Source organism: Xenia sp. Carnegie-2017, unplaced genomic scaffold, assembly GCF_021976095.1.
Source record: "Xenia sp. Carnegie-2017 unplaced genomic scaffold, XeniaSp_v1 HiC_scaffold_21, whole genome shotgun sequence".
NCBI classification, from domain to species: domain Eukaryota; kingdom Metazoa; phylum Cnidaria; class Anthozoa; order Malacalcyonacea; family Xeniidae; genus Xenia; species Xenia sp. Carnegie-2017.
This window is the reverse complement of record NW_025813484.1, coordinates 6019796-6046945: the sequence shown is the minus strand read 5'-3', so window position 1 is coordinate 6046945 and position 27150 is coordinate 6019796. Positions and strand designations below refer to the sequence as shown.

The 27150-nt window shown below is 35.7% G+C and overlaps 2 protein-coding genes and 2 long non-coding RNA genes across 4 annotated transcripts in view; 2 read left to right on the top strand and 2 right to left on the bottom strand.

The window, feature by feature from the left end:
* Nucleotides 1-2695: 2695 nt before the first annotated feature.
* On the bottom strand, nucleotides 2696-5418 carry LOC124443855 (early growth response protein 1-A-like). Its single transcript, XM_046994395.1, is given in 3 exon segments — nucleotides 2696-3829; nucleotides 3832-4557; nucleotides 5051-5418. Coding segments are annotated over 3 exon segments (1359 nt in total). The 5' UTR covers nucleotides 5268-5418; the 3' UTR covers nucleotides 2696-3413.
* Nucleotides 5419-6250: 832 nt separating this feature from the next.
* LOC124443856 lies at nucleotides 6251-8415 on the top strand. Its single transcript, XR_006947769.1, has 3 exons — nucleotides 6251-6382; nucleotides 7834-7963; nucleotides 8320-8415. It is a non-coding gene; the product is annotated as an uncharacterized LOC124443856 (long non-coding RNA).
* A 1641-nt stretch (nucleotides 8416-10056) lies between these two features.
* On the bottom strand, nucleotides 10057-11919 carry LOC124444773. The gene is made up of 2 exons (XR_006948014.1): nucleotides 11767-11919; nucleotides 10057-10729 (listed from the first exon to the last, which is right to left on the bottom strand). It is a non-coding gene; the product is annotated as an uncharacterized LOC124444773 (long non-coding RNA).
* Nucleotides 11920-12976: 1057 nt separating this feature from the next.
* LOC124443579 (cilia- and flagella-associated protein 99-like) overlaps nucleotides 12977-27150 on the top strand; it is a 29897-nt gene continuing 15723 nt past the window's right edge. Inside the window, exons 1-20 of the mRNA XM_046994049.1 lie at nucleotides 12977-13288; nucleotides 13375-13449; nucleotides 14926-14995; nucleotides 15074-15222; nucleotides 15303-15361; nucleotides 16242-16336; nucleotides 17880-17938; nucleotides 18749-18775; nucleotides 18860-18940; nucleotides 19463-19569; nucleotides 19692-19737; nucleotides 20705-20793; nucleotides 20865-20934; nucleotides 21645-21689; nucleotides 21852-21941; nucleotides 22021-22079; nucleotides 23169-23251; nucleotides 23548-23600; nucleotides 25877-25957; nucleotides 26162-26221. Of these exons, the coding sequence (XP_046850005.1) occupies nucleotides 13178-13288; nucleotides 13375-13449; nucleotides 14926-14995; nucleotides 15074-15222; nucleotides 15303-15361; nucleotides 16242-16336; nucleotides 17880-17938; nucleotides 18749-18775; nucleotides 18860-18940; nucleotides 19463-19569; nucleotides 19692-19737; nucleotides 20705-20793; nucleotides 20865-20934; nucleotides 21645-21689; nucleotides 21852-21941; nucleotides 22021-22079; nucleotides 23169-23251; nucleotides 23548-23600; nucleotides 25877-25957; nucleotides 26162-26221 (1509 nt within the window). The 5' untranslated portion in view covers nucleotides 12977-13177. The remainder of the gene's footprint in view (nucleotides 13289-13374; nucleotides 13450-14925; nucleotides 14996-15073; nucleotides 15223-15302; nucleotides 15362-16241; nucleotides 16337-17879; nucleotides 17939-18748; nucleotides 18776-18859; nucleotides 18941-19462; nucleotides 19570-19691; nucleotides 19738-20704; nucleotides 20794-20864; nucleotides 20935-21644; nucleotides 21690-21851; nucleotides 21942-22020; nucleotides 22080-23168; nucleotides 23252-23547; nucleotides 23601-25876; nucleotides 25958-26161; nucleotides 26222-27150) is intronic.

The following is a 27150-nucleotide window of genomic DNA, read 5'->3' as shown; positions in this document are numbered from 1 at the left end:
GGTTTGAGCGTGTGGGCCTTTGATAAAATTCTTCTGATTACTTTCGTTAGAAAACATTCACTGTGAGTTGTGTATCTTCATTCTACAAAGTGCGATGGCTTATATCATACCTACATCGTGAGCAATTGTGCCAGAAACTCGTTATTCTAATTCCGTTAATTTGCGTAAGTGTTGTTAGTTAGGGCAGAAAAGTCGATGAACAATTTGCTATAACTATGGGGGTGTATTGATATGAACAATATCACGCCCACTGTTGAAACTTCAGACATCTCTCGACAATCAGCAAGTGTACAAAATATCGTATAATTTATTTATTGTGTATATTGGTACAATTTTGTATCATGTAAACATGCAAAATGCACATTGAAATTAAAGAATAATGCATGGCATTGAATTTTCAGCAGCAATTTTCGCTGTGGAAAAAACGACTGGAAGTTGGGCACCATATATATGTTAAAGCACATTTCCTCACGCTCAATAAGTCATTAATTAACAGCTCTAATTGAACAATATTACATTTGAGGAACAAAGAACATCCCAACATTAAGTTTCATCACACACACATACACACACATAACATAATATACGAGAAAACAGGAAAAATAGTTATTTTTGATTTAATTCGTTGAAACGCGATGTATGTATTAAACACAAGTACGTCTAATGGGCGTGTTTATACTAAAACACCTCTTAAAACGCATCGTAAATGCCGAAATACGCGTGGTGATCTTTTTCTTTGTTACACTTTTGCATGAGCACTAACTACCTTAAATATGATGCGCGAAAAAGTGCTCTAGCTAAAGTCCTTCTTGGTCTTAATGCTCCCAACCCTTCAGAGTACAGCCGAGCAGACGCCAGTTACGCAGATGTTCTTTGTCAATATGATTAGTAAAACAAAGATAGGGTTACACGTTAGCCAATCAAAATCACGAAAATTATGGTATATATTATGTTTGTAACTGACCTTAGCCGAGTACGTCAGTCCATGCAATTGTGTCATTTTAAGTCGCGTTCAAACTTAGCTTACTTGTACAAGATAAATGAAAATGCTTCATTTACCTAAATTTTAACCTGTAAAGGTATTTCAGTCTGTTTCTTTCAGCTGATTTATACAAAATTCCGAGATAAAGTTCGTCATGCCTTGTTCACGTGTGATGTATAGATCTGTTTGGCATTCGTCCAATGAAAAAAGTGCTCTCCTCTTGTTATTTTCCTTCACGATTGATTTTACCTTAGTTTTGTATGTTTTTATTTTGTTTTTGCTCGGACTTGCGTTCATATTGGAGATAAGAACTGTAGCCCCTACATGCAAAAATATAATTATTTTTACACATAATGCTTCACATTGTTTGTCGTGATCTGTCTCGATGCATTATTGAAAATTTAATATTTGTTATCTTTTCATTTTTTTGACAATAAGATGTCATAAGAATTACAAACACGAATGCATGTTGCTCACAAATCACTTCATCAAATCACATTACACAAGGAAATAAGACCATATTTCTACCTTCGACCATAAATGGACCATAAAGAATAGGCGATTTATTACGCAAAAATTTTTCTGAAGATTTTTATCGTGTTTTTGATTTGGTCATTGCTCACAATTTACATGACAAACATTGCTTGAAATTCCAAAGAAATTTCCATTTTGAATGAAATTTGATTTAAAACAGATCTTTCCAACAAAAACTTGGCATGCTTCACAAATGGATTTTGGAATTCGATATGTACCCTTGGGCGAACGATTCAATCACACCATTTTCTATCCATTCTGACTGATATTGCTGTGTTGTACAAATGTACGGTGCTATGGTTTCGTGTTTATAAACATTCCGTTGAGTCGTTATGATGTTACCAATGGCCTTCAAGTTAAAACAAATATCGCATGCTTCAGATGGCGGACGTAACAAAAAGGACTCATATGATGCTGCACACAAGCAGCGCTGAAATGTACCCAGTGTATGACTGTATCTTTGCCGCTGACGATAAAATCTTTCGATGCTTGCATGCGTTAAAAGTGATTAAAACAAAATGATTGTTTTAATTTCTTTTAATTAAAATGCGTCGAAATTGGACATCGTCGCCCGCACAGGAGGTCATTCATATTAATACAGATGGAAATCTTGCGTATTTTATGAAATAATGTTTTCAACAATCGAGAAGAAAATATGCATGTTTCTTTTCATACGTACGTATGTTTAATTAGATCTTACGTATTTTTTATCACGAGCGTCGAGCGACATTATATTATGCTATTCAGCGTTTTAGTAAAACTATGACATATTTTTTACAGCGAATATCGCGCCCGGGTATCTTGCTTTGTATACGTAGCAGTTGTACAATACAAAAACAAAGACTTTAACGTGGAATTTTTGTTGCGATATTTATCTCTCGGATTTTTGCCTTTTATGGCATCCATTCCATCAATAAGTGTCTGATAGGCTGATAATTTACTGGTTTTCATCTGATCAGAATTTTTAAACGAAACACAGTGCGTATTATGTTGGATGTGCATGATGTGGCAGGCATGTTCAGGATCGTAGCAAAATTATGTCTTTGGTTGATGTATAATTTCGAATACGTTGCCGTGAAAGACATACTCCGACATTTAACAGCGGGGGCTCGTGAAATGACGTTGACTCGGATCATTATGAATATTACTCAAGTGCCGAAAATGAATTCAAAAAATGTGTAAACATTGAGATAAACATCTTTATGAAAAGAAATTCGATCCTAATACTTTACATCGATCATTAAATCACGAAATTTCTCACATTGAAATAATTCAAACTACCAAAGTTTTCATCGTTTGGGCGTATAAAAAAGGGGAACTTAGACAATATCTAGGCAACACAATACTAAAAAAGTTCATGATCGAAGAAGTGTTGGGAAGATACAAACTAAGCAGAATCCGCTTAGGCCATCGTAAGCTTTCCTCCACACACGCGAATTGGGATTGTACAAAATGATTTACACAACCTTATTGTTTTTTTTTCTTTATATTTCGATAGAAAGGAAAATATTGGAGGCTTACAGTTAACACGCCTCGACATAATCAAAATATACTATAAATTGTTCACTAGCGAAGAACATGGCGCGGCCATAAGCTTCGCTTGTCATGTGGAAGGATCTTCTCGTAATCCCGAATCAACAGGAAGACTCGCATTCTCCTCGTGACTCAATATGGAATATTACATGCATCCAGTTGTTTCATTTTTATATACACAAGGTTTTTATAGGACCAGCCTAAAACAATCATCTCTTGCAACTGTTTAAATATAATACAAACGTGTTTTCTCTCTGGGTACTAAATGTTTAAGTTATATATACTTGTTCTACATATTTGATAGCGCCAGCGCTGGTAAATGTATTTTTTTGAGTGCAAAGTTGGTGATGGTTAAATAAATTGTTCAAGCAGAAAGGGGTCTTGGCATGGTGGAAAGAGAGGGAACTTGAAATTGTGACGAAGGCACGGTCGTAAGATTCGAATGGCTTTGAGCTACTAAAGCCTTTTTAGCCTCTTCCTCTTTTTTGGCTTGCTCGCGCAGATGGATTTTCGTGTGCCTTCTTCTCTCGTCAGAACGGGCGAAGCGTCTGCCGCAGGTATCGCACGCAAATGGTTTCTCACCGGTGTGCGTTCTGATATGGGTTGTCAGATGATCAGAACGAGAGAAATTCCTCATGCAGATACGACATTGAAAAGGTTTCTGACCAGTGTGCGTACGCATGTGGCGAGTGAGCTCGTCAGAGCGAGAAAAGCGTCGGGAGCAGGCCTCAAAAGGACATCCATACGGTCGTTCACTTGGCGGTGTTTTGGCTCGTTTCGTGAGTTGGTCGTCTCTTTCACTTTAAGTATGTTACTTCCACCTTTCACAGGTCTGATGTTGTGGTTGTTGCTGTTATTATTGGGTGCAGACTTGGGGACCTTCATGATGTTGTTGTTGTTGTTGTTGTTATTATTGAAGAAGTCGTTTGCGGAAGGATTCAGTAGCTTTTCGAGGCTCGCGTCCATTTTAAGATTTTGCGTAAGCCCATTTGGATCGCCAATCAATGGCCACTTCATATTTACGGTTGCTGTAACTGGAAGGTATGGGAGAGTAGAGAGTGATGGAGGTGCCTTCGTGTAAGGGAAGGCCGTGGCGGCTTGCGTCACTTTTTGGTACGTATCAAAGAGTTGCTGTTGCTGCTGAATCTTTTGTAACAAGGCAGCGGATTGCGGTTGAATTGTGTTTTGAATGCTGCATGAAACTGGTGGTTGCGACATTGATGCGGGAGTGGAGCACGAGGAAAAAGGAATCGCAGTATTGATGGGGTTGACGTTGCTGACGAGAGAAGTCAAGACCGTGCGATCAGGATTCCACTGATTGTGAGGTGGCGAGCTGTATGGGGAGGTTTGTGAAGTTGGAGGTGGGCTTGTTCCGGAGGTTTGAGAAAACACTTCTGCAAGAGATGGAGTTTTAAATTGGTCGAAACGATGTGCGTTTTTTTGGAGTAGTGCGATGTCGGGTTTGATGTCTTGTTTTAATTCGGGCACGGCTGCGAAGTCGTACTCTCCTGTTCAAGAAAGGAATAACAACATAGATTTAGTTTAAACTCTTACACCAACGCATTACTCTCAAACAAAACACAAAAGTCCTGAAAATTTGAACACAAAATATCGACTAGAGTATAAAAGAAGTTCAATATCACTATTTCGAAACGCGCAGAATTTCATAAAAATCGATCGACTACCAAACGTAGCATGAAGAAGAAACATATCATTTCTTTACAATGAGAAGAGTGTTTAATTTAAAGCGCTTTATGGAAACGACGATTAGGTTCGCGTAAAATGTGAAGCGAATGATGGCGTCAAAGCACGTAAGTGCGTGATACGACTTACGCCCAAAGTCATCGAATTGTTCATACAAAACAAAGAGTTATGTATCAAAGGAATTTCGAATGCATTGCCAAAACCTATGTCAGTTTGATACACTAGCGTTGATTAAAACGAGCGTCATCAAATAAACGAGAGTTTTAATACCGATTGAGAACACTTTAAACTATATACCTGGCACTGTTTGTTCGCCGAACGTGTCAACGCCAAAAGTGAAGTCGTCAATACAAGCTTGAGCCGTTTGCGTGTTAAGCTGCGATGCTAAAAATCCGGAGGTATCTGTCCAGCCTAGCAGTTGATCTGTAGCGACTTTCGCTAGGCTTCCTAAGCTTCCCAACGCGTCTGTGCTCGTTAGTAAGTTGCTATAGTCGTAGCAGTTTGTGTAAGTCATTGTAGGTTTAAACTAAAAAATTCGACGAAAACTTTGAAACTGATCAACAGACGTTATTGCCAGCAATAACGTTTTATTTTATTTTTTTATTCGGACTAGCCGAAGTTCACTCTTGTACTTGCTTGGTTTGATTTAATTCCGCTGGCGTGCGCCTTAAACTTTTATTACGTTGCGTCCTTTGAGGTTTGATTGTGTCGTCCCTTTCCGCCAATCACCGCTGTGCATTCTCGTGACGTCAACGACACGATTGACGTAATTACTAATGTGCTATTATCTGTATTTGGTTTCAGATTAACATTCCGAACTGTAATTATTCATGACAACTAAGGTCTTATACTATTTTTATATGATTTCCTCGGATTTTGACTGGCTATGCATTACGGGTGGGTACTTTCATTTAACTTTTTGCAAATGAAAACGACGGCAATAACAGCGGGCGCTCCTTCAGCGGAAACAAACTATTAAATAACATTATGAACACAATATGGGTTCGCATATCGACGATATTGAAACTAGGTGTTGCTTTGTTTTGTTGCTAGGAAACTAACACAAAGCTAGCAAATGCCCGTTGTTAAGTTATGCGGAACTGCGATAAAATATGGCGTCGAGCACTGTCTATGTATAAAAGACTGTTTTTGGTTTTGATATTAATTTTTAAGGTGTAACACTTGGCGATTAGCCATCACCGGATGTTAAAGTTTTTCACCGGTGTTCTCCGAGTAACAACTCGCCGATGTACAGCGAATGCAGATTTCGAATTTATTATTAATGCATCAAGAGCTTCCACCTGCCCTCTCAGTCAAGGCAAGCGCATTAGATCGATCTCACGAAGGGAAGCAATTTGTCAATATCTGCGCGGCCAAATATAGCGCAAGCGGTCTAAAAATAAATGCAGCTGTTATTAATATTAACTATGTGCCTCGAGTGCAATGATATGGGCTAGATATTACAAACATTGCTAAATGTTATGAAAATACAGAATACAATCGCCAACACTGGGACAATTTCGAAACGTATAGAGTGTTATTTTACACTACAGCCGAAGGGCGAGAGGTCAACCTTATTATCGACTAGGCAAGGCGAGATAATCTTCACTTTAAGGCGATTGGGTGGTGGTGTGTATTTTTTATACTCTTGCTATTCGTAGTCCGAATTATATGCGTCGGAGTTTTGGATAGTAAGTAGGGATAAGAGCAGAACAGCTGTGTTAATCTTCGTTTACAGTATAAACGTATAGGTAACAGGTATACGTGGGAGGCAGCTATAAATTACATTTTAAGTCAAAATAAATTACAAGAAACGCATGGTCTAATTGTACTCACATTTTTAGCACATGCAATCGTTGGTAAACGTTATTACTTCAAATAAGTATTCGTGAACTGGCACGAACAGCAGCTTACTACGATATATGTCATCAAACTAACTGATATAATTCATGCATATTCGTATCATCGCGTGCTTTTAAAATCTAGGTGATTTGAACGGATGGCAAACCATGCAGGCACGGTTTACGATGTAGTTGAAAAAAGTCGTTCGTAACGCTGTTAAAATTTTATCTTAGAGCGACAATTCAAGCCGCAAGCAGTTTTAGGTTGCATGCACTTGTTGTAAACCTTACATACTTATGATTTAATCGTCAACAATGCGAGAATTCCTGATGTGTCGAAAAGATAAACGATTGACTTAATAATGATCTATTGATTTTCTTCAATTAACTAATGTGTTTTAAACTCATCGTGTGTTTTCTGCACGCTTTCAGAATTCCACAACAGCATCTAGTAAGCTGAGCAGAGCAGCTGTACACTCGAAACATTTTTTCGAAATACAGTACGGTTTATTTGAAAAAAGCTAAAGTGCGCCCACCAGTTTATTATTACAATGCATGTATCGACTGCATATATAATCATCACCTGATAGTTATCAGCTGATGGACTCTCTTCGTCGGATGTTATTCAATTTCATCACACTTTGGTACAGCAACTTTCATTTTAGCATAATGATAAAAATTTGATATAAGTCCATTGCTCAGGAAGTCGAAGTAAAATTTCGAAGAGGAAACTCGATATTACATGGTCAGTCTTCACACAATCAACGAAGATTTCCGCGACCACTGAAATATTCCCAAAAAAATATGCCGGTAAAAATAATCGTTTACCGAATAATCCCTATGACGTCATCTTAAGATGCGGATGCACCAGAGACTGCCCCTATTTTTCATATATACAAATGGGATGACTATTCAAAGGCCAGAAATCCGTGTCGAGTATCGAAAATTTTCCTCCTACATGTGAATGAAACTTCTTAAAAGAAATATCAGTTCCTACTTTTTTGTTTCTATATATAAATATATATGTTATCATCATCATCCTCATCATCATTCATCATCGTGTAACATAACCTAAGCGTGCAAAACTCAGTGGGACAGCAAAATTTTTCTGTTCATAACATGCAACGTCCCTTCTATCAACGGTATTGAGCGGTCTTCTTGTGAAAGTTTACCACGCAATAGCATACGTGACTATCGTATTACGATTTCAACTTAAATGTCAAGATCTCTCCTTTGTAGGCCAATTGAAACTAACTGCCCCCACACACGTAATGATGTAAAAGGACGGACGGATGCAGCGACCACGAATTATGTTTTATGTTGTTCTTATGGTAAATTTAAACTGACAGCGCAAAAGAGCTGACGAAGGGTACGTCGTCAAATAGAAACCTTTCATCTTTGACATACAACTCCTTGTACAGGCGATACCCTATTTATCAGGGTAGTAAATAGGATGTAATTTTCGACAGTTTCAGTTTCGCCAAATTAATTCAAAACAATTCCAATGCATCTTGCCACGCCATGTCATGCATTACAATCCAACTAAACGCATTAATTTCTAATAAAACCAATTAATTGATTTCTAATTTCGCGTAATTCTCGGAGTTAAGCTTTAGCGCATCGTTAGCGTGTAATTGCTTATTGCATGGTTATTTCATGTTTTCCACCGTAGAGTGAAACGAGTACCATTTCTACAAATGTTCGCGTGCTAATGTTTCTTCATAGGTCCAAATATGTACCGCATTGCAAAAAACTACGAAAAGCAACTTACCATTCGTCGTGGGTTGAAATTGAGCCAATGTGCTTGATGGTGCTGCTGCGAGTTGTCGAAACTGCTACAGAAAAAATGCTTTGGATTAAATTAAATTTTCATGAAAGGTGAGTTTTCAAAGAGAGTCGCAATGCTAATAACAGTCCGAGACGTTGATCTAAGAAACCACCTGCCTGCCTGCCAAGAAAGTTTAGAGATTGAAAAGTTGGGAAAATTTTAGCGTTAGTCAGACGAAAATACGGCGAACCTTCTTTGAGCTAGCGAAAATATTTAGAGCACCCCAAAAATGATAGCTCCCGTACGCCTATGGTGATGCACACATGGCAAACTGCATTCGAAGATTTACTGAGCCCTCTCGGACATTCCACTTAGACGTGAACGTCATCATGTTATAGTGGTACGTGCCCGTTCCTTTTTGTTCCTTTTCCTCATAACTGTCAGTTTGACTACTATAATGCCTTCCTCTTTATTCCTGAGGATATTTTTGGTTTCGCGTACTCACGAAGTTTGCAACTGACAAACTTCGTTGATATTTTTACTTTTGACAAGAATTTTATTACGATACATTTCACATCAGTTTCCTCGTAATTTCTTGTAGCTAAGAATCATTGCCGCATAGTAAAAACTGATTGGTTAAAATAACCATAAAACTTGGTTACCTCAGATTCGTTTAACCTTTTTAACCAATCACATGGTTATTTTAACTAATCATATGGGTATTTTAACCAATCATATGGCTATTTTAACCAATCATATGGTTATTTTAACCAATCATATGGTTATTTTCACCAATTACATGGTTATTTTCACCAATCAATTTTTACAGTGCGATGATGGAGATATTAGACTGAGGATCTACTTTGGCTAAACCACGATGGCTAAACGTTTAGTTTATTCATTGGAAAATAATGATATACGTGGTAATTCACATAGGCGTACGGGACGAGGAGGGCAGGGGGAAAACTGCCTGCCAAGAAAGTTTAGAGATTGAAAAGTTGGGAAAATTTTAGCGTTAGTCAGACGAAAATACGGCGAACCTTCTTTGTGAGCTAGCGAAAATATTTAGAGCACCCCCAAAAAAATGATAGCTCCGTACGCCTATGGTGATGCACACATGGCAAACTGCATTCGAAGATTTACTGAGCCCTCTCGGACATTCCACTTAGACGTGAACGTCATCATGTTATAGTGGTACGTGCCCGTTCCTTTTTGTTCTTTTTCCTCATAACTGTCAGTTTGGTTTCACTCCTTTAATTTTCTTCAGTAAATGGAATAAATCGTTTAAAATTGCGTCGTCTGCAAAACAGAACTCACTTTTCAAGTGTTTTCTCACTTCTCATTCGTATTCGTAGCTAAATGCTTGTTTTGTTTTGCATTTTGCGTTTTACAAAACCGCTTTGCTCTTTGCTTCATGAAATTTATTTACATTTTGTCGAAAACTGATTACAGATAGTGGACCGGGAAAAATGTTTGTGAGGCAAGGAATGCACTTTATTAAAATAAAATGATTGCATATGCCGATGAAATATACCCTGGAGGTTTTGCGCGTTCTCGATAGCTCTATCAACTTTTGAATAACTTTAAATTGGAAGACAGCATTTTGCTAGCTTTTGCAGCATGAAACAAAAGTTGAAAATTATCACGGTGCCAAATAACCTACATCAAAAACCTGAAATTGTCGGAAAAGTCAGTTTTCGAAAATTTGTTTAAAATATTTTTTTTTGTTTTGATCTTTATAATATCAATACATGGAAACGTAAATTTTGTAATCTTAAAAGATCTTTTCAACGAAACTTCTAGTATTTTGCTATGAACGGGATGATTGTTTAAAGAATTTTCTCATGTGAAACGAATCTCCAGACATTCATCAAGGTATAACTCTCGTGGTGATTGCAGAAACGTAAAGTATAAACTAGGCTTTGAGGTGTCTTGCTAGGCTCTTTCTGGTTTCCAGGTCATTTTTGAAAGTGTTGCATTTCTTCACGATGATGGGAAGTACCAAAGACTAATCTCAAAAATCTTGCTAAAATTATCAATATGTGTTTTCGACTGATTTTTGTATCGCCTTCTCATGATATAATTATATATCATAACACGTCTAATTATATAAACAAAAGATTTCAATCGCAAATCTGAAATGATTAAGTAAAACATATTTGGAATAACTAAAACATATATGCATATATAATAATAATATAGTAGCTACAATAAAAATAATAATATTTATAATATACATAATCAAATATTATATATGTTTATTATTTATCAAAACGTTGCAATTCTTTTAAAGTCGTATACACCATATACCATCTGCGGTATACTTGGCTTACGAACTTTATACGTAGCTCCTTATCTACAGCGAGACTGAAAAAATGAATGGGAAACGTGTGTATAAAACGAAGAAGTCATAAGAATAAAGATTCAGAAGCTGAAATTCAGTGTTCCTACGGAAGAATTTGTTTGGCAATTATAAGAGCAACGTAACATTGTGTGCTTATGAAATTAATTCTTATTTGAGCATACTTTGGATAATTGCAAAGTCTCTTGACTTTAGTTGCCATCGTAGCGACTTATTTACGGCCGAAAATTTCGCAAAACGAAAAAGTAGGCCCGCAAAACTATCTATTATGAAGTAAAATATGTTTGGCGACTTTCGCTCCGATTTCTTTCACAAATTCTTTATGGAAAAGGCATTTGGCATTGTTGAGGTTGATTAAGAATGCATGATTGCCTTTTCACAATAAACTCCGCTATTAACATAAAATATGGAGAGTATACTGTGATTTATAATACACGGCAATACTTGACAAATTTCTACATCATTAACATCATTTTGTCGCTTAAAATGAACTCGCTTTACAAACCGACTCACGTTTTGTCATATCTCACTGTCAATCCCAGTAATTGGCCTCTGTTCGAACTGTCAAATTGTTTTAGCCAAGCGTTCGAACAAATATTATAGATTTAATGACCCAGCAATTAATTCAAATATTTTTACCTTAAATCATTCGTGGCGACAGTGAATTTCAGAACGAAAGACAACAGTAAAGAGAAACTGGCAGTTTTTATCTCACCTTCTGTAGTGGTGCTCGCGTACCGACTCAGTGCGGCGTAGTTATAAAAGCGAGATCAAAGCAGACAAAAACAAGCAATATCGAAGTGCCATTTGCTAAAACCTTTGCCTTGACACAATACGCCTCCCCAAAAAATCATTTGGTTAATTTGTATTTAGAAAACTTATCTTTGTGTTCTTGCCCACTAAGTGTGCCGGCGATCTAACTGTTCTTTCTTATGTAATACATTATAGATAGACTACCAGTTAAGCTAATTCACTGCTCAAATTATCAGGTGGAAAAATCTCGCGGCGTTGAGTGAAACGCTTTCAATACGCTATATTTTACCTTGAAGTAGGGTCAAACGTGGATCGGCTGACATTCTTTCGTCTGACTGATAAACTTTTAAGAAGTTGAAGTTTTGAAAAATGATCGACCAAACTGCGTATACGATGTATATCTACCAATGTAAATTTAAAAGTGCTTGTACGTCGGGGGTTACTTATTTGGGTACTAGTCTTGCGTGGGTTAAATTATGCCATAAATTAAAACACTCCACGTGTGACGTACTCGAGGGCTTCCGAACGTGATACGAGTGTTTTACGGTTTAGGAAAGCTCTCGAGTAGAGAAAAGATAACAAAACATGTTGACAGCAGCCGATTGCGTCTTGTCATAAAATTTTAGCATATTCAAGACGCTTGCCTTGTCAGAAAAGCTCTCACTATAACAAATTTCTTTCGAATTTTGCGTGTGTTATTTTTTAAAGAAATAACGTTACTGAATTGGGCATATCCAAGAAAGATAAAGGTCTGGTTAAATTATAATGCATATGTAGGAATAGGAAAAACTGCAATATTTAACGTCTCGCCCTAAATACTTAAACCAATGACTAATATTAAAACAATACTGTTACTTGAAACTTAGAATTGCTATAGAATTAAACATCATATAAACCGTAAACTATCACATTAGTAAAAGTATAAAGTTGGCTTGAAAATACGGAGCACGTATTCTGATTTCAGATGTTGACCTATCTTGACGACTACAGGGGGAGTTTTCCCAAAAAAAACCGGAACCGTACAATCGACTACATCTACATTCGAGTTAAAATTAGAGACATAAAACGATGAATTGATGTTGAATTTTTTACTTCATTTGAAACAAATATTGAATTTCAAGATGCCTATTTCCCATGGAATCTGCTTCTTCTTATACTTATTAAAATTGTCGTAGTAAGAATGGTTTATTGTAAAATAATGCCTGGAAATCTGTGTTAACAAACATTAATTTAATGCTGGCTGAATGTAAGCTCCATTGGTGTATAACCGACCTGCTATCACTATCAGTCATAACGTATAAACAACGGGGACATAAAGTAAAGTTCGGCATCATCAATGGTTTTTTCCAACTAAGATATGTATTAGTAATGATAATTTAAGATCGTACGTCAATAATTAGTGATTTAATTTTGTTTGAGCAATCCCCATTTGATCCTTATCAAGATAAGATCCATAAGATCATCATTATCATGAGATTTAATCGCGTGGTCGTTGCCATGGCGGTTGTTAAGGTTTCCGCCGCCATATTGGGATGCCATAGAAGTTTGACTAACGTGTTTGTTATGATGTTATACCGTTTTGTCGATTTAACTTCTTTTTGAATGATTTATAAGACGTTAATTTAAATATTTCTTTTCGATATTGTAAAGCTGTAAGTTTGCTTTGCAATATTTTTTAGAAAGAGTCCGAATAATAGGCAATGAATTCGGTGAAGTTTCTGTTAAAATACTCGATTGAAGTTTACGAAAGTTATAATGGCACGACTCATGGTGTCGAAGAGCATTTAGAAAGGTGTCTAGTGAAGAATAAGGTACAAAATACATTTTGATACCCTTGCATATTGTGCGTGGATGATGAAAAAAATAAAATTGTTTGATAAACAATTATCTCTTGAAGGTTAATAACGAGGAGACCAAAGTGTTCATTTCTGAGGTTTTCTCCGGATGTGTGAGATATCAAAGCGTCATTAAGGTTTTTATGAACATAAATGCTTTTTTAGTTTATTAATTTCAAATGTAATAATGATTACAGAGGAGTTTTGAGTATTTTGACTGTCTGAAGCAAAGTATGGCATTACAGTTGCACAACGAAGATTTATACATACTTTAGTAAACTACTGCAAACAAACACAAACAACAAACAACATTTGTATATCGGCCAGTATTAATCCCGCCAGTTGACCGTCCATGAATTTTTCTATGCCAAACGTCTCTATCTCGCCATATCTCTTCGTTATACCCATCGCCTTCATATCATTGTTCACAGCATCCATCCATCTCTTTCGGTCTACCTCGTTCGGACTCCATCAACATTCATATGCAACGTTCTTTTCAGCACTTTCTTCCCTCCTTTCCACATTCCCAAACCACCTCAAACCCAATTCCCCATACACTCAACACCAACTCTTTCTCTAATCTCTTCAATCCTATCCATCAGCGTTACACCACATCATCCTAAGCATTCTCCTTTCGAATCTTCTCAGGTCCTCTGCTTTCGTGCCCAACACTCTGCTCCATATCCCAAAACACTTCTAACACATGCCTTGTACAATTCTCCCTTCTCCTTCAAAAGTCGACTTTCCGCACAACATTCCGACAACTCTCTAAAACTCCACCACGCTGCTTGAACTCTGTTCCTCACCGCTTGCTCGCACCCTCCACCATCATTTAAGATATTTAAACTCTGATACACCTTCCAAACTCCGTCACCCAGTTCAAACCGTTCAATACCGTCCGCACTCAAAATCAGTTACTCTTGTCAATGCACCACGGACACTACTTTAGTAAACTACTGCACACACCAGTAAAATTATTGAGCCTACTAAGCCAAGTGCAAAGTTTTGAAAACTAGTCACATAGAAACTCAAAATCAAGGGATTTTGCCTTTAATTTCCCAATTTCAATTCACCTCAAAAGATCAGACATGTTCATCATCATGAGCGTCAATCCAATGTTAAATGAGTGTCACTGTATTCATGTATAGCTAGGCATAATAGAATATATGAATAACGGTCCCCTCCCCAATTAATGTAGAAAAGATGCCAATGTTCATCATGTTTGTAAAAAAACAGAACAGTCTGCATTGCACAATTTGTACTCAATTGCACACCACCAAAGACAAAAAAATTTTTGTTGTACATTTGAAAAGTGCTCTTGCACGTCTTGCTAAAAATTTCCATAATTTGCAGTCCAGTCATTGGTGTAACTAGGGTTTTCTATCAAGGGGGGGGGGGCAGTTAAAAGGGAAGAGTGTCATGAATGTCATGGAAACAATGTAATGTAAATAAAGTGCAATATTTTAGTTTAGGGAGGGGGAAATTTTGCAAGATGGCCCTTTGCTTCCCCCCTTCCCTTTGGCTATGTAACTGAGTCTGGTTTGGCTGTTTAATCTACTATGTTCCAACATCATCAAGACAGTTTGCACATTTTACCATTCACTTATGAATAGGTTGTAATTGATGCATATTACGCCAGGGATGGTAAAAATTGCCTCCGTTCAGATAAAAGTCTTTATTCTGGTAGGCATTTGCTTCTATATTAACTTTATTATGAATTTTTAAATCTAACTGATATCCATTTCTTTTTCATTTGCTAAGTGTTGTGTTATCTCGTTCTGTTTCGATTGGATGAGCTAGGAGTTGGTTACTTGTGGAAGCTGGTCGGTTGTCAAGATGCCAGTAAAATGCACAATTTCTTTAAATTTTTTCTGAATAAAGGAAACATCAATACATGGATGGCAGATGAGGTTTCTGGGCTTAGTGAACTCATTTGATGAACTTTGCATTTTCTTCTGTAATAATGATGTGATCTGTGATTGCTCTTTAGTGGTGTAGACATTATGATCATAGCTTTGTGGAGAAAAGTTTAGTTTCAACGTTACTTAGGTAAGAAAAAAACTTGATTTGTGGTTTAAATACACTATTATTCTTTAGTGGTGTAAACATTATGATCAAAGCTTTGTGGAGACAAACTTATTTTCAACATTGTTTAGGAAAGAACGACATATTTTTTGATAAAACAGAGATAGCTTCTGATAACCCTTTGTGGTAAATCATTTCATGTCTCCTAAAATATTTGGGAAAAGTCGATTGAAGTTTTTCCAGAAAAAGTTGATTACAGCAGTGGCATCGCCTGCTCGATAAGCTAGGAGATTTTATTCATATATGCATGTTTTTCCATGTTAAGTTCCTTTGAAATCAATTGTTTCTAACAGATATAAACATGATAATATGAATTCTGTCCCCCTCACGTATCGAGCTAGAGATGCCACTGGATTACAGTTTTTCCAGCAGTTTCATTAGAAGCTGGCAACTAGTAATTTCTGTTGGATACTTTTAATAAAACATATAGTTATTGTGTATCTTAGATTAAAATTTTTTGATGTAATCAACAGTTACAAATTTAACTATGCCTCCCTTCTCCTCTGTTTTATGGAGCTTCTAGCACTGTGACCATATTCCAGTGCTTGCCACTTTCAAAATGCACATTAAAGTTTGAAATACCTGTTTGGCAATTAAACTGTACTAACCCTAACCCTAACCTTAACTTAACCAACACCCCCACAACAGCCATATATGATCACCTTTCTAACATATTTTTGTTTGTATTTTTTCGATCTTTTATTGCACTTTGCCATCACAAGGTGTGAAGGATTTTCTTTAGATTGCTGATATTTTTGTTCATTTTTTTATCTTTTCCCCCATGCTTATAGAGTGGGAATCAAGTTATCTGTATAACATTTGTGTGTTTTTTTTCATGTTACAGCTGGTTGCCTGAACTACAAGAGATTGTCTTGCTGCGATTAGAAAACAAAATTTCCTCGCGACGTGTGCCCGAACGGATTAGAAAACCAAATACAGGTGAATACATTTTTCTCTTTTTTTTTCTGCCTTGCGTAATTTACACGAGCGATGTTTCTGTGTCAAAGTTATTTACGACAGAAATACACCCGTGTATATGAGTAAAATCTTTGTGATCAGCTTAATTTTTCATGACAAAGATGTTTGTTGAAAAACTAACATGCCAGTTTTGGAACAAGTGACTTTGTCATTGAAATATTTGTCAAATTTCGTTAATTACACTTTGCCGCCGAAGACAACTTTGTTACACAAGCGTTGTTCACACGTTAAAAGATCTCGTGTCAGTTCACGCGACCAGTATTTGTAATGTGACGCTACGGGATAAAAAAAACAACATTTATCTTTAAAATGAGAATTGCCCCATCGATTGCTTCAAAATTATACGAGGGCGATGGTCTTGATAAAACAAGATGATATGTTTTGTTGAACAATTTGCTGAGTAAAAGACAAATGCACGCGGATATAGAAATGCTTACGGAGGCGTACGCAATTTCAATATATGAAATAGAGAATCAATGGAGTCGCCTGCTAATATGCTGTTCGAAAGTCTTTTATTGAATGTCTTCTTTGAAATGTATTATAAACAACATTTATTTGTTGTGACTATCTTTAACTGAAAGGAAGAGGCAGTCGGGAATCAAAGATATGGATCTAAATAAAAATACAGTCGGTGTGATAGTTATCTTGCAAGCAAAACAGTTTTTCTCGATTTTCATTCGTAATACATTATTTGCCGACATCGTAAGACTGTAATTTACACATCTTACTACTGCTGATATCGTAAGACTGTATTTTACACATTTTACAACGTACTGCCATCCTAAGACTGTATTTTACACATTTTACAACGTACTGCCGACATCGTAAGATTGTATTTTACACATTTTACAACGTTCTGCCGACATCGTAAGACTGCATTTTACACATTTCACAACGTACTGCCGACATCGTAAGACTGTATTTTACATTTTACAACGTACTGCCGACATCGTAAGACTGCATTTTACACATTTCACAACGTACTGCCGACATCGTAAGACTGTATTTTACACATTTACAACGTACTGCCGACATCTTAAGACTGTATTTTACATTTTACAACGTACTGCCGACATCTTAAGACTGTATTTTACACATTTTACAACGTACTGCCGACATCTTAAGACTGTATTTTACACATTTTACAACGTACTGCCGACATCTTAAGACTGTATTTTACACATTTTACAACGTACTGCCGACATCTTAAGACTGTATTTTACACATTTTACAACGTACTGCCGACATCTTAAGACTGTATTTTACACATTTTACAACGTACTGCCGACATCGTAAGACTGTATTTTACACATTTTACAACGTACGGCAACCAAAGTGCAATAATGCTAACCTTGAAATGACGATGTTCATGTCATAAACTCAACTTATATTAAGTTATATTAAATGATCATAACTAATATTAGCTATTTCGTCGTCTTTTTGTTTTTATGACGTCATGATGACGAATCCATGACGTCACGGTAAGAATTCTTGTTTCTTTTAGCCATACAACCTTTCAAGTTGACTCAACCACGACCACGGAGTATTCCCATACCTGATAAGGTATGTTCTTACATAGACAAGCGGTTATGGATCGAGCCAGGATTTTTTTAGGTGAGGGGGGGGGATGTTTGGCTTAGTGATTAACTAAAGTTCAGTGGTTAGAAACCAATTATTTATTTACCTACTCGTCGTTAAAAGGGGAAACTTGTTCTTGTTTAGTCAACAAATCAATTGTCATTCACGCCTTTCGATCAAAGTAAATACATTGACAGTCAACAAACTTTAATCGTAAAGGCTTTTTCCATTAAAAGTAGGATGGATTTTAATTTTAATTTTTGCAATTAGCATCCCTCTTTGCACCCTTGTTGACCTTTGCGCAGAGGGGCGAAGCAATGGGGTAAGCACCTCTGTCCACCCCACCCCACCCTTTCATTCCACCAATGTACAAAAGCTTAAATCTTGCTGAAACTTATGAATGGCGTAGCTGTAGCCTAAGTTTGGCTGTCAAAATAACAGATTTCAATTGAAGTAAATAGCGCTGATGATCTGAAAATTGCATAGCACGACCAAAAATGCAAGGATGGATTTTTGTGTTGAGGAGGGAGGGGAGGCACTAACTTCCCAACTAAATATCATTATACTTGACAACTAAGCGATGTGTGATTAACGGAGACCACTTCTAAAAATCTCCCAAATAAAGTTTGCAAGATTAAACAAAAAAGTCTGACTTGCTACGTTAAAAATTGTCCCCGAAGTCTAATCATAGCGAAGGCACTCCCTACAAAACCATGGTGGATCCATCCCTGGGATTGCTACGCCACTTGGTTTTGATCCTCTAAAAATCATTCAGAGTGTTTTTGTTTTTGATAGATACCGAAATTGAAGCCTTCAAAGCCTGTAAGTCAAACTTATTGATTTGGAATTGAGTCCTAAATATTTCCACAAGGCAAATTCGCTCATGATGTATTTTTTGTATTATAGGTTCCCCAGAGTACATACACAATTCCTGCCGTTGCCTCAAGATTGCAAGAAGAGAGGTCAAAAAATAAGAAAAAGGCTGAGGTGTAAAGAGGATATGTGGCTTTTTAACTGTTGTGCAGACTGAGTGTTATGTTTCTTTTTAGTTGAAAGTCACTATTTTCTTGTATAGTTAATGTTTCATACGTTTCCTTTCCAAAGTAAATGATTCGATGTTTAACACGTTTCCTCTTCAGATAAACGTACTCAATGTTTAACATGTTTCCTCTTCAGATAAACTTACTCAATGTTTAACATGTGTCCTCTTCAGATAAACTTACTCAATGTTTAACATGTTTCCTCTTCAGATAAACGTACTCAATGTTTAACACGTTTCCTCTTCAGATAAACTTACTCAATGTTTAACATGTGTCCTCTTCACATAAAGTTACTCAATGTTTAACATGTGTCCTCTTCAGATAAACTTACTCAATGTTTAACATGTTTCCTCTTCTGATAAACTTACTCAATGTTTAACATGATTCCTCTTCAGATAAACTAATTCAATGCTCAACACGTTTCTTCTTTAGATAAACCTATTCAATGTTTAAAACGTTTCTTCTCTAGATAAACTTGCTCAATGCAAATGCCTCACAGTTTCAATGCGCAAATCCAGAGAAGTCGGACAAAACGATGAGGAAAATGTACGAAATCCAGGCGGAGAAAGACTCCAAGTATGTATTTAAAACAGTAAGCATTTGTTGTTCTGCATGTTTACCATACGACTCATTTCATGCATGAAGTTTTTGTTTAAAAACAGTGTGATGATCATCATACAAATGCGATATTTTTCCAGGTTAAAGTTTGCATCTGCAAAAGCGAACCCTGCTCCATCATACATAGTACGTATTGGAACATTTCAGAAACATTCAGAAACGTTCAGAAACATTTCAAAATATTTTCGTTATGGGGAAATTTTTTGTGAGTGTTATTGATGATGCTAAACCGAATCCTTAACCGCAATTCAAGTTCACCATGCAAACTTTTTTTCATGTCTTTCTAAGGTGGCACGAGAGGGGTAAGAAGTCTTACGTGATAACCCTCTCAATTCGAACGTAAAAAAACAATAACAACAATAACAACAGTATCAATACCAACAATAACAACATTTACAGCAATAACAACCACAATAACGACATTTACAGCAATAACAACAACAATAGTAACAACATTTATATCAATAATAACAACATTTATAGCAATAATAACAACGTTTATAGCAATAATAACAACAACATTAGCAACAATAACAACAATATAATGCATGCACTGATTGGTCTATAGAATAATGCACTGAGTTTGCATTAAACCTAGGCGAACCGATTAGAGCTCAATCAATATTCAATTTGAGAGAATTTGCTAATCATTAATGCATGTTAGAGGAAAAATCTACACATTTATTTTAAATTTATCTGTTTTGCATTATTTTATTTTATGAAAGAAATAAGATACCTTTTTCGTGTTTGAAAATTAAGGCTTTTAACCGTGTTTGCAATGGCTTTCGATCTTTTCAACCTTCGGTTTTGGGTTTGCACCGCTTTCCTTTCGACTTCTCTCTAACGTCTCCTCGGCTTGCAAAAGCCTTTGCAAACACAGTAAATATCTTTTGTTTGTCAAGTTACAGATGTCTCTTAAATAATGATAAGGAAAAAATGGAAGATTTTTTTTGGAAATTATTAACAAGCATAGCTATAGCTTTTACATGTACTTCAACAAAATCGCTTATATAGTCCGTTTAAATATACGCTGAGCTAAGTTCTTCTATATGTTACCAGATAACGATAGCGAACTTTTTTTTATCTAACTTAGCGAGAGAACATTCCTATCAAACTGAACGCTGCCGCCATCATGAGGGAAGGCGAATTGTATGAAAAACGCGAACAAGAGGAAATAAAAAGGTTCAAATGTAACAACATATCTTATGTTTAATTTGCCACGATCGTCATTTGCATTGAATTCGTAAATTTAGACTCCTTGAACTGGAAAAAGGTGGCAAAGATGCATCGGAGTTTTACAGGTGGCAGGAAGATATAAAGAAGGTGCCATTTCATGGAGTAACGAACTCCTAGCTTTTATTTAGATATCATTGCGAACGATTCATCGTTTAGTATAGATTGTTGCAATGTATAACCATCTCCAAGTGCTGTTGAACACCAACTGGAATGGTATTGAGGTCATGAACTTGCAATGTTTGTCATGCTTTGCCATGTCTCGTTCCCAGGCGCTTGCTCATAAAAAGTAGATAAAAAGAATAAATCCATGGAATAGATAACTCTAGGAAAACGTTCGCATAAGGAGTGCGATGGGATGTGTTTCTCCATAAATTCATCTCACCTTGCGCGCTCACAATGTCAGTACCTACAATTTATCTTGATCAGAACAAGAATCATGCCTACGATTTTTTAGTTGGAAATGAAGTTTAGCTTTGCTTATTACGTTAAAATTTAATTTCTCCACAAGAAATTCATTATCCTATAAATCGGCTATAATTTCAAAGCATCTATTCAGGAATATCTTTATCAAATGAAAAACGGCTTCAAATACCATGACAATCTTTGAAACAATTTCAACGAGGATTAGATCTTAGATATTTTGTATAAAGATTTGAGAAGAGTTTTGGCATGGTATTGTATATCATGACTAAGAACTTTTAACACTAAAATGTCATCAAGAAGATCAATGGTCTAAGTGTTGATATTATTTTCATAATAATTATAAGAACTCGAATACGTATGTATTGCTTTTGCAGAAAGATATGGATGAAATGCTTGCGGAGATCGAGCGCAGAAGATTGGTAAGCTACATGTAAAACGTTACAGAAACTTGAAAGACATGTATGCATATGATACAGTTCTGTTCAAAGACAGACGCTGTGATGGAAAACAACCTCATTAAGATAGTTAAGTTTAAACATGTCCTGCAACTTTTATGACCATATCTTTTTCGGACCTTTCAGGAAGGAATGTTAAGTTACGAAGAGGCCATAATGGCAAGACAAAATTTGATCAAGGAAAACAAAATTAAAGTAGATGAGATCAAAGAGGAGGTCTCGCTTTCATCTTTTTTTTGTCATCATTTTTTGGAAAATATTCCACGCAGCTCGTCGTTTTCTTTGTGTATTTTAGACCCAGAAAATGATCAAAGAGTATTTGGAAAACAAATTCAATGAAGAACAAGAAATGAGGTAGCTTATAAATTAAAGATCAAGAAATTAGGTAGTGCTTATACAAAAAAACAAATGTAAGTGAGGTAGTTTCTAAAAGATCAAGAAATAAGGGAGTTTATGAAAGAGCAAGAAATGAGGTAGTTTATAAAAGAGCAAGAAATGAGGTAGTTTATAAAAGAACAAGAAATGAGGTAGTTTATAAAAGAGCAAGAAATGAGGTAGTTTCTTAAAGAGCAAGAAATGAGGTAGTTTATAAAAGAGCAAGAAATGAGGTAGTTTCTTAAAGAGCAAGAAATGAGGTAGTCCATAAAAGAGCAAAAAATGAAGTAGTTTATTAAAGAACAAGAAGTGATGTAGTTTATAAAAGAATAAGAAATGAGGTAGTTTCTAAAAGAGCAAGAAATGAGGTACTTTATATAAAAGCAAGAATTGAGGTAGTTTATAATGTAGTAAGAAATAAGGGAGATTATAAAAGAGCAAGAAATGAGGTGGTTGATGACGATTTTAGATGGTGTCAGCAAATCATTGACACGTAAAGTGAAAGCATTTTAGACGTAATTATATGCGGTATGTTGTATATATTTGATAAGAATTTCGTTCTTAAAGTGTATACAACGCGAATTTTTCATTGTCTTGAATGAAACATCTCCGTAAACGGTAGTAAACTTTCATTTTATTATTAATGTTTATGAGATATAGAAATTTTTAGTATTGTATTTGCCTTTTAATCTTTGCCAAAATTAAATTATTTTGCTTCATATAGCAGGTAGGTGAGCAGTTTTCATATCAATGGTAAACCTGTTATAAAGCACAAGCAGAACGGTAACATGGCATGATAACAACGAAATAAAACATGTAATTTCAACATTATGTAATTTAGAAACGACTGACCATGAATGATCTAATTTACATCAAACAAAAACTTCAACAGTTCAAGAAATAAACATGCAAACATTGATTTTGAAAAGAAAGTCCTTTACAGATTTAAGAGATCTTTTATCTAAGACAATGAAAAATCCATGTTATATGCACTTTAAATAAAGCGCGAACTCCGTAAATATTCAACTTGTTTGATTGTAATGCGAAATGTATATTTAACATTTACAGACGGTTGGTGGAAGAAACGATGCAAGGTCATCAGAACGCCAAGGAAGCCAGAAAACGTCTCCAGTTATACAAACAGAAACTAGGTAGTGAGCTACTACGTACTTTCTGATTAAAAACAATAAGGTGATTTGAAATAGTAAAAGGCAAGATATGCGAATAACGTATGTCGTCATGTGCTCACAAAAATGTCCATTCAACCGTCTTATGTACATCAATATTTCTTAAATCATAAAATCGTTTTGCAGTTCAGAAAGTGAATAGAGATCTTCTCGTGTACAACGATTTCCCTGAAATCCTTTTATGTTTTTTCAGTTCAGGAAGTGAAAAGATATCTTCTCGTGTACAACGATTTCCCTGAAATCCTTTTATGCTTTTTCAGTTCAGGAAGTGAATAAAGAGACTCGAGAGATTATGAAGAAAGTTTTGGAAGAGGTTTGTCATAATAATGTAGAAACATATTGAACTGAGCTCTTTGAGTCTATAGTTTTTTGGCGGGTGGTTGCGATGTATTGCGCTTGCGCCCAACGACTCTTCTCGCCATTAAACTTTTACGCTTGTATTCTAAAAGCTCATTCACACTCACTGAGTGGTGCGTCAAAATCACCTCATCATTATTGGAAACGGTATTTTTCACACCATTGATTGCTTGGTATGAAATATTTCAGCAAAAATCTTAAACCTTGTATAAACCTTGTATTATTTATGTAATTATACACTTGTGCTGAAGATGGCATCATGAGATACCGAAACATGTCTATTTTCAAAAATTGTGGTCTACGTTAAATGCGCAAAAAAAGTGTGCCGTTTGATTAGTGGCAGTGAGATTTTTGTGTCGCACTCTACAAGTGTTTGTAAATGTCGGTGAGCTTTTAAAATACAGGGGATAGTTCTGTGCAAACTCCGGTTTTTCAGCTCCGGCTCCAGCCTCTTGACAATTCCGAACTTCGGCTTCAAACTCCGGCTTCGGCTATTTTATAACTTGAATCAGTATCTGCTTGCAGCTGGTCCAATTGACATGTTACTGTTTAAGATGTATTTTTAGATAATTAAGGATGTTATTCGGCTCATTTTGTTTTAAATAAAGAAAACAGTCAGGAGGCAAAACCAGTGAACTATAATATCAACTGGAATGATAACTTTGCCGCCATCTTTGAAGCCAGCATGATGCCAGCTTGCAGGTAAACCTTGCATTTACTTTTCAAAATACTATTGTATTTGAAGAATATTAGTCAAACTGGCAGAATGTCAAAAAAAAATCGGCCAAAACTTATAGTATTGCTGAAAATTTTAAAGCAAAGACAAAAATTACCAAAAGTCCGCGCGATTTTTTGTTGCTTTTTCTGCGTTTTTCAGGCATACCTAAACGTTCTATCCACCAAGATATTGTAGTTCCATGTTAAATACACAATCTTACCAAGTTTCGTAAAAATTGAGCAATTTGCAAAGTAGAAAAATGTATTAAGAGCATTTCTAATACCATGAAGATATCTACATCTGCATATATATATACAGCTCAGTGTCATAAAGAAAAGTGCAAGATCCTCCCAAAAGGATTCTTGAAATACTATTTTATCGATTTAAATATGTAAAAATCCAGTTTTATTTTTCAAATACATAACACCCTACTCTTGTGCTGTCCGTGTAAAGCATACAAAGAGAGAAAAGGAAATGAACACATTGCATATAACGTGCCGATAAACTTGCTATAACGTATTGTTAAAAACAATCGTCCACGATTCTTGCCGATTATGTTTCTTCTCGAAATATCTTGCTGAGACATACGCTAATTACGGTAGATGCAATTTTAAAGCACAAAATTTGTCAAAAAAACGAAAACAAATAATTTTTTCACTGTTTTCAACTGCCAACAAGCCAAACCAAACGTCGGTCGCCAAGAAAACACGCATTATATCAGGGGGGAGTTTGGCTTCAAACAACCATGGGAAAAGCTGTAGGAGTTATCGTTCCAGTTGTTATTATAGTTCACTGGGCAAAACAATGAAACACATGAAAAAGTAAAACTTCTTTAGATGTATGAAGTAAAATTTTCACACTTGAACTTTCACTCATAAGTTAGAATGTGTCATCACTGTCATGCATAAAATGTTTTGTATCTATGTATGCAAGTTTTTTCATTTTGGTCGATTGCTATCGTTTGTTGATATAACAATGTTGTGATCGGCCTAACTCCAGCCTCCGGTAGTCCGGCGAACAGGGGATTGTGTCGAAATAAACAATGTTGCTGTATACTATAAGTGTTTTTAATTTTTTTATTTTATTCTCAGTAATGGTTCGCTGTAATTGGCTGCTAGTTACTGCGGTAACCATATCAGACTTTGAATATCTAAATTAAAAAAGTTACGAGATTAATTAAATTGAATCAATCACGAGGAAACACTGTTCATTACATTTATGAACAGGGCAGTTGGCCAGAAAACTTCTTTAGGAAAACGTCCTTTGCTTGAAAAACAATAAAAAGTAAACTTTTTTTCTTTCACTATTACGATCTTATAAAAAATGTAATTTTGAAAATCTTCATTGTCCCTGATGACGACACGTATATATACAATACTTTTCAAAACGTTTAGAATGAAATATTTACTATTTACGGTCTAGCTATGTCAATTGTTTTGTGTTTCGGTCAGAGTGTCTTTGCCTGTGCGGACTTTAATTTATGGATTGTGCGAGTATTGTCATTTTAATTATAGGCGGAAGAAGAAATGCGCCAGAAAGTTTTATTAATCGCCAAAATAAGGGCAATTGAGAGTGTTCCTGTCTTACGATTCAAGGTAAATAATTGGAGTCGTTATGCTGTTTGTCTACTGTTTTTCATTCCCTGTTGATAGAACAACTTTCACTGTGTTAAAGTCATCCGACTTTCATTACTTTATAAAGGCCATAGTGTTGTTTGTCTAATATTTTTCATTTCTCCGTTGATACTACAATTTTAAGTGAGTGTTGAGCTCATCTAACTTTAACTACTTTGTTCACAGTACGTTGACCTTACCGAAACATCAGGTGCGGGTCTTTTGAATGAGATGTCAATTGCTGAGGTGTGTATTCTATCGTTTGTGAATGGAGTTAAAAATAGTTCCGAAAAGAGTCGATGACATTTAATATTACGAATTAATTCATTACATAAATTGAGAACTAACTGAACAGATTTTGTACTTTAAAACCGAAATAATTGTTTTTAATTTTTCACGGCCAAAACTGTATCACCTGCCTTTTGTTGAAGTTGCAAGCTACAAAGCTGTAATTGTTAGCGTACCAAGTTAGCCTTCCAGTGAAAATCTTATGCACAAGTTAGTTCATCGGTAGTTTGTTTAGTTTGGCCCATTTTTCATAGGCTCTTCATTAAAATATGTTAAATACGTCCACTTCACTTTAATCGATGATCACTAGATTTCAGTTTATCATTATATTTTCAATTGAAATGCGACGATCGTAGTGCAATTTAAGTATCTCGATTACCAGAACGTTACACTAATATATCATTACTATAGTTTTGGTCATGCTAAGGGAGATAGAAACTCTGGTTGACGTATATGATTTCAATTCATCAATAAAAACATTGTTTCCTATTTTCACATTTTTCTTACGAAGGAACTAAGTTTGTATTTTACGTTATCTTTTTTCTTTCGAACGGAAGCGTAATAAACTCGCTTACATCTTTATTAAGTTGCTTGACGAGAATATTTTCCATGCTTCGGAAAGTTTCGACGATGAAAATTACTGAAGAAATCGAATGTTTTTTTTTTTGTCATTTTCCTTACATTTATATTGGATTCGCTTACGGATTGTGTCTCGGCAAATTGCAAAGCCATTGATAAATGAAGTCAGGAAAAATTGTTTTTGTTTTCTTTAATTTTAATGCTGTTCACCATTGGCGATAAAACTTAATGTGCATTTTTTCACTTTTGGCGAGAAATATCAAATGTCCAATTAGAGTGCATATCCGGACCTTTTTCATTAGTGAAGA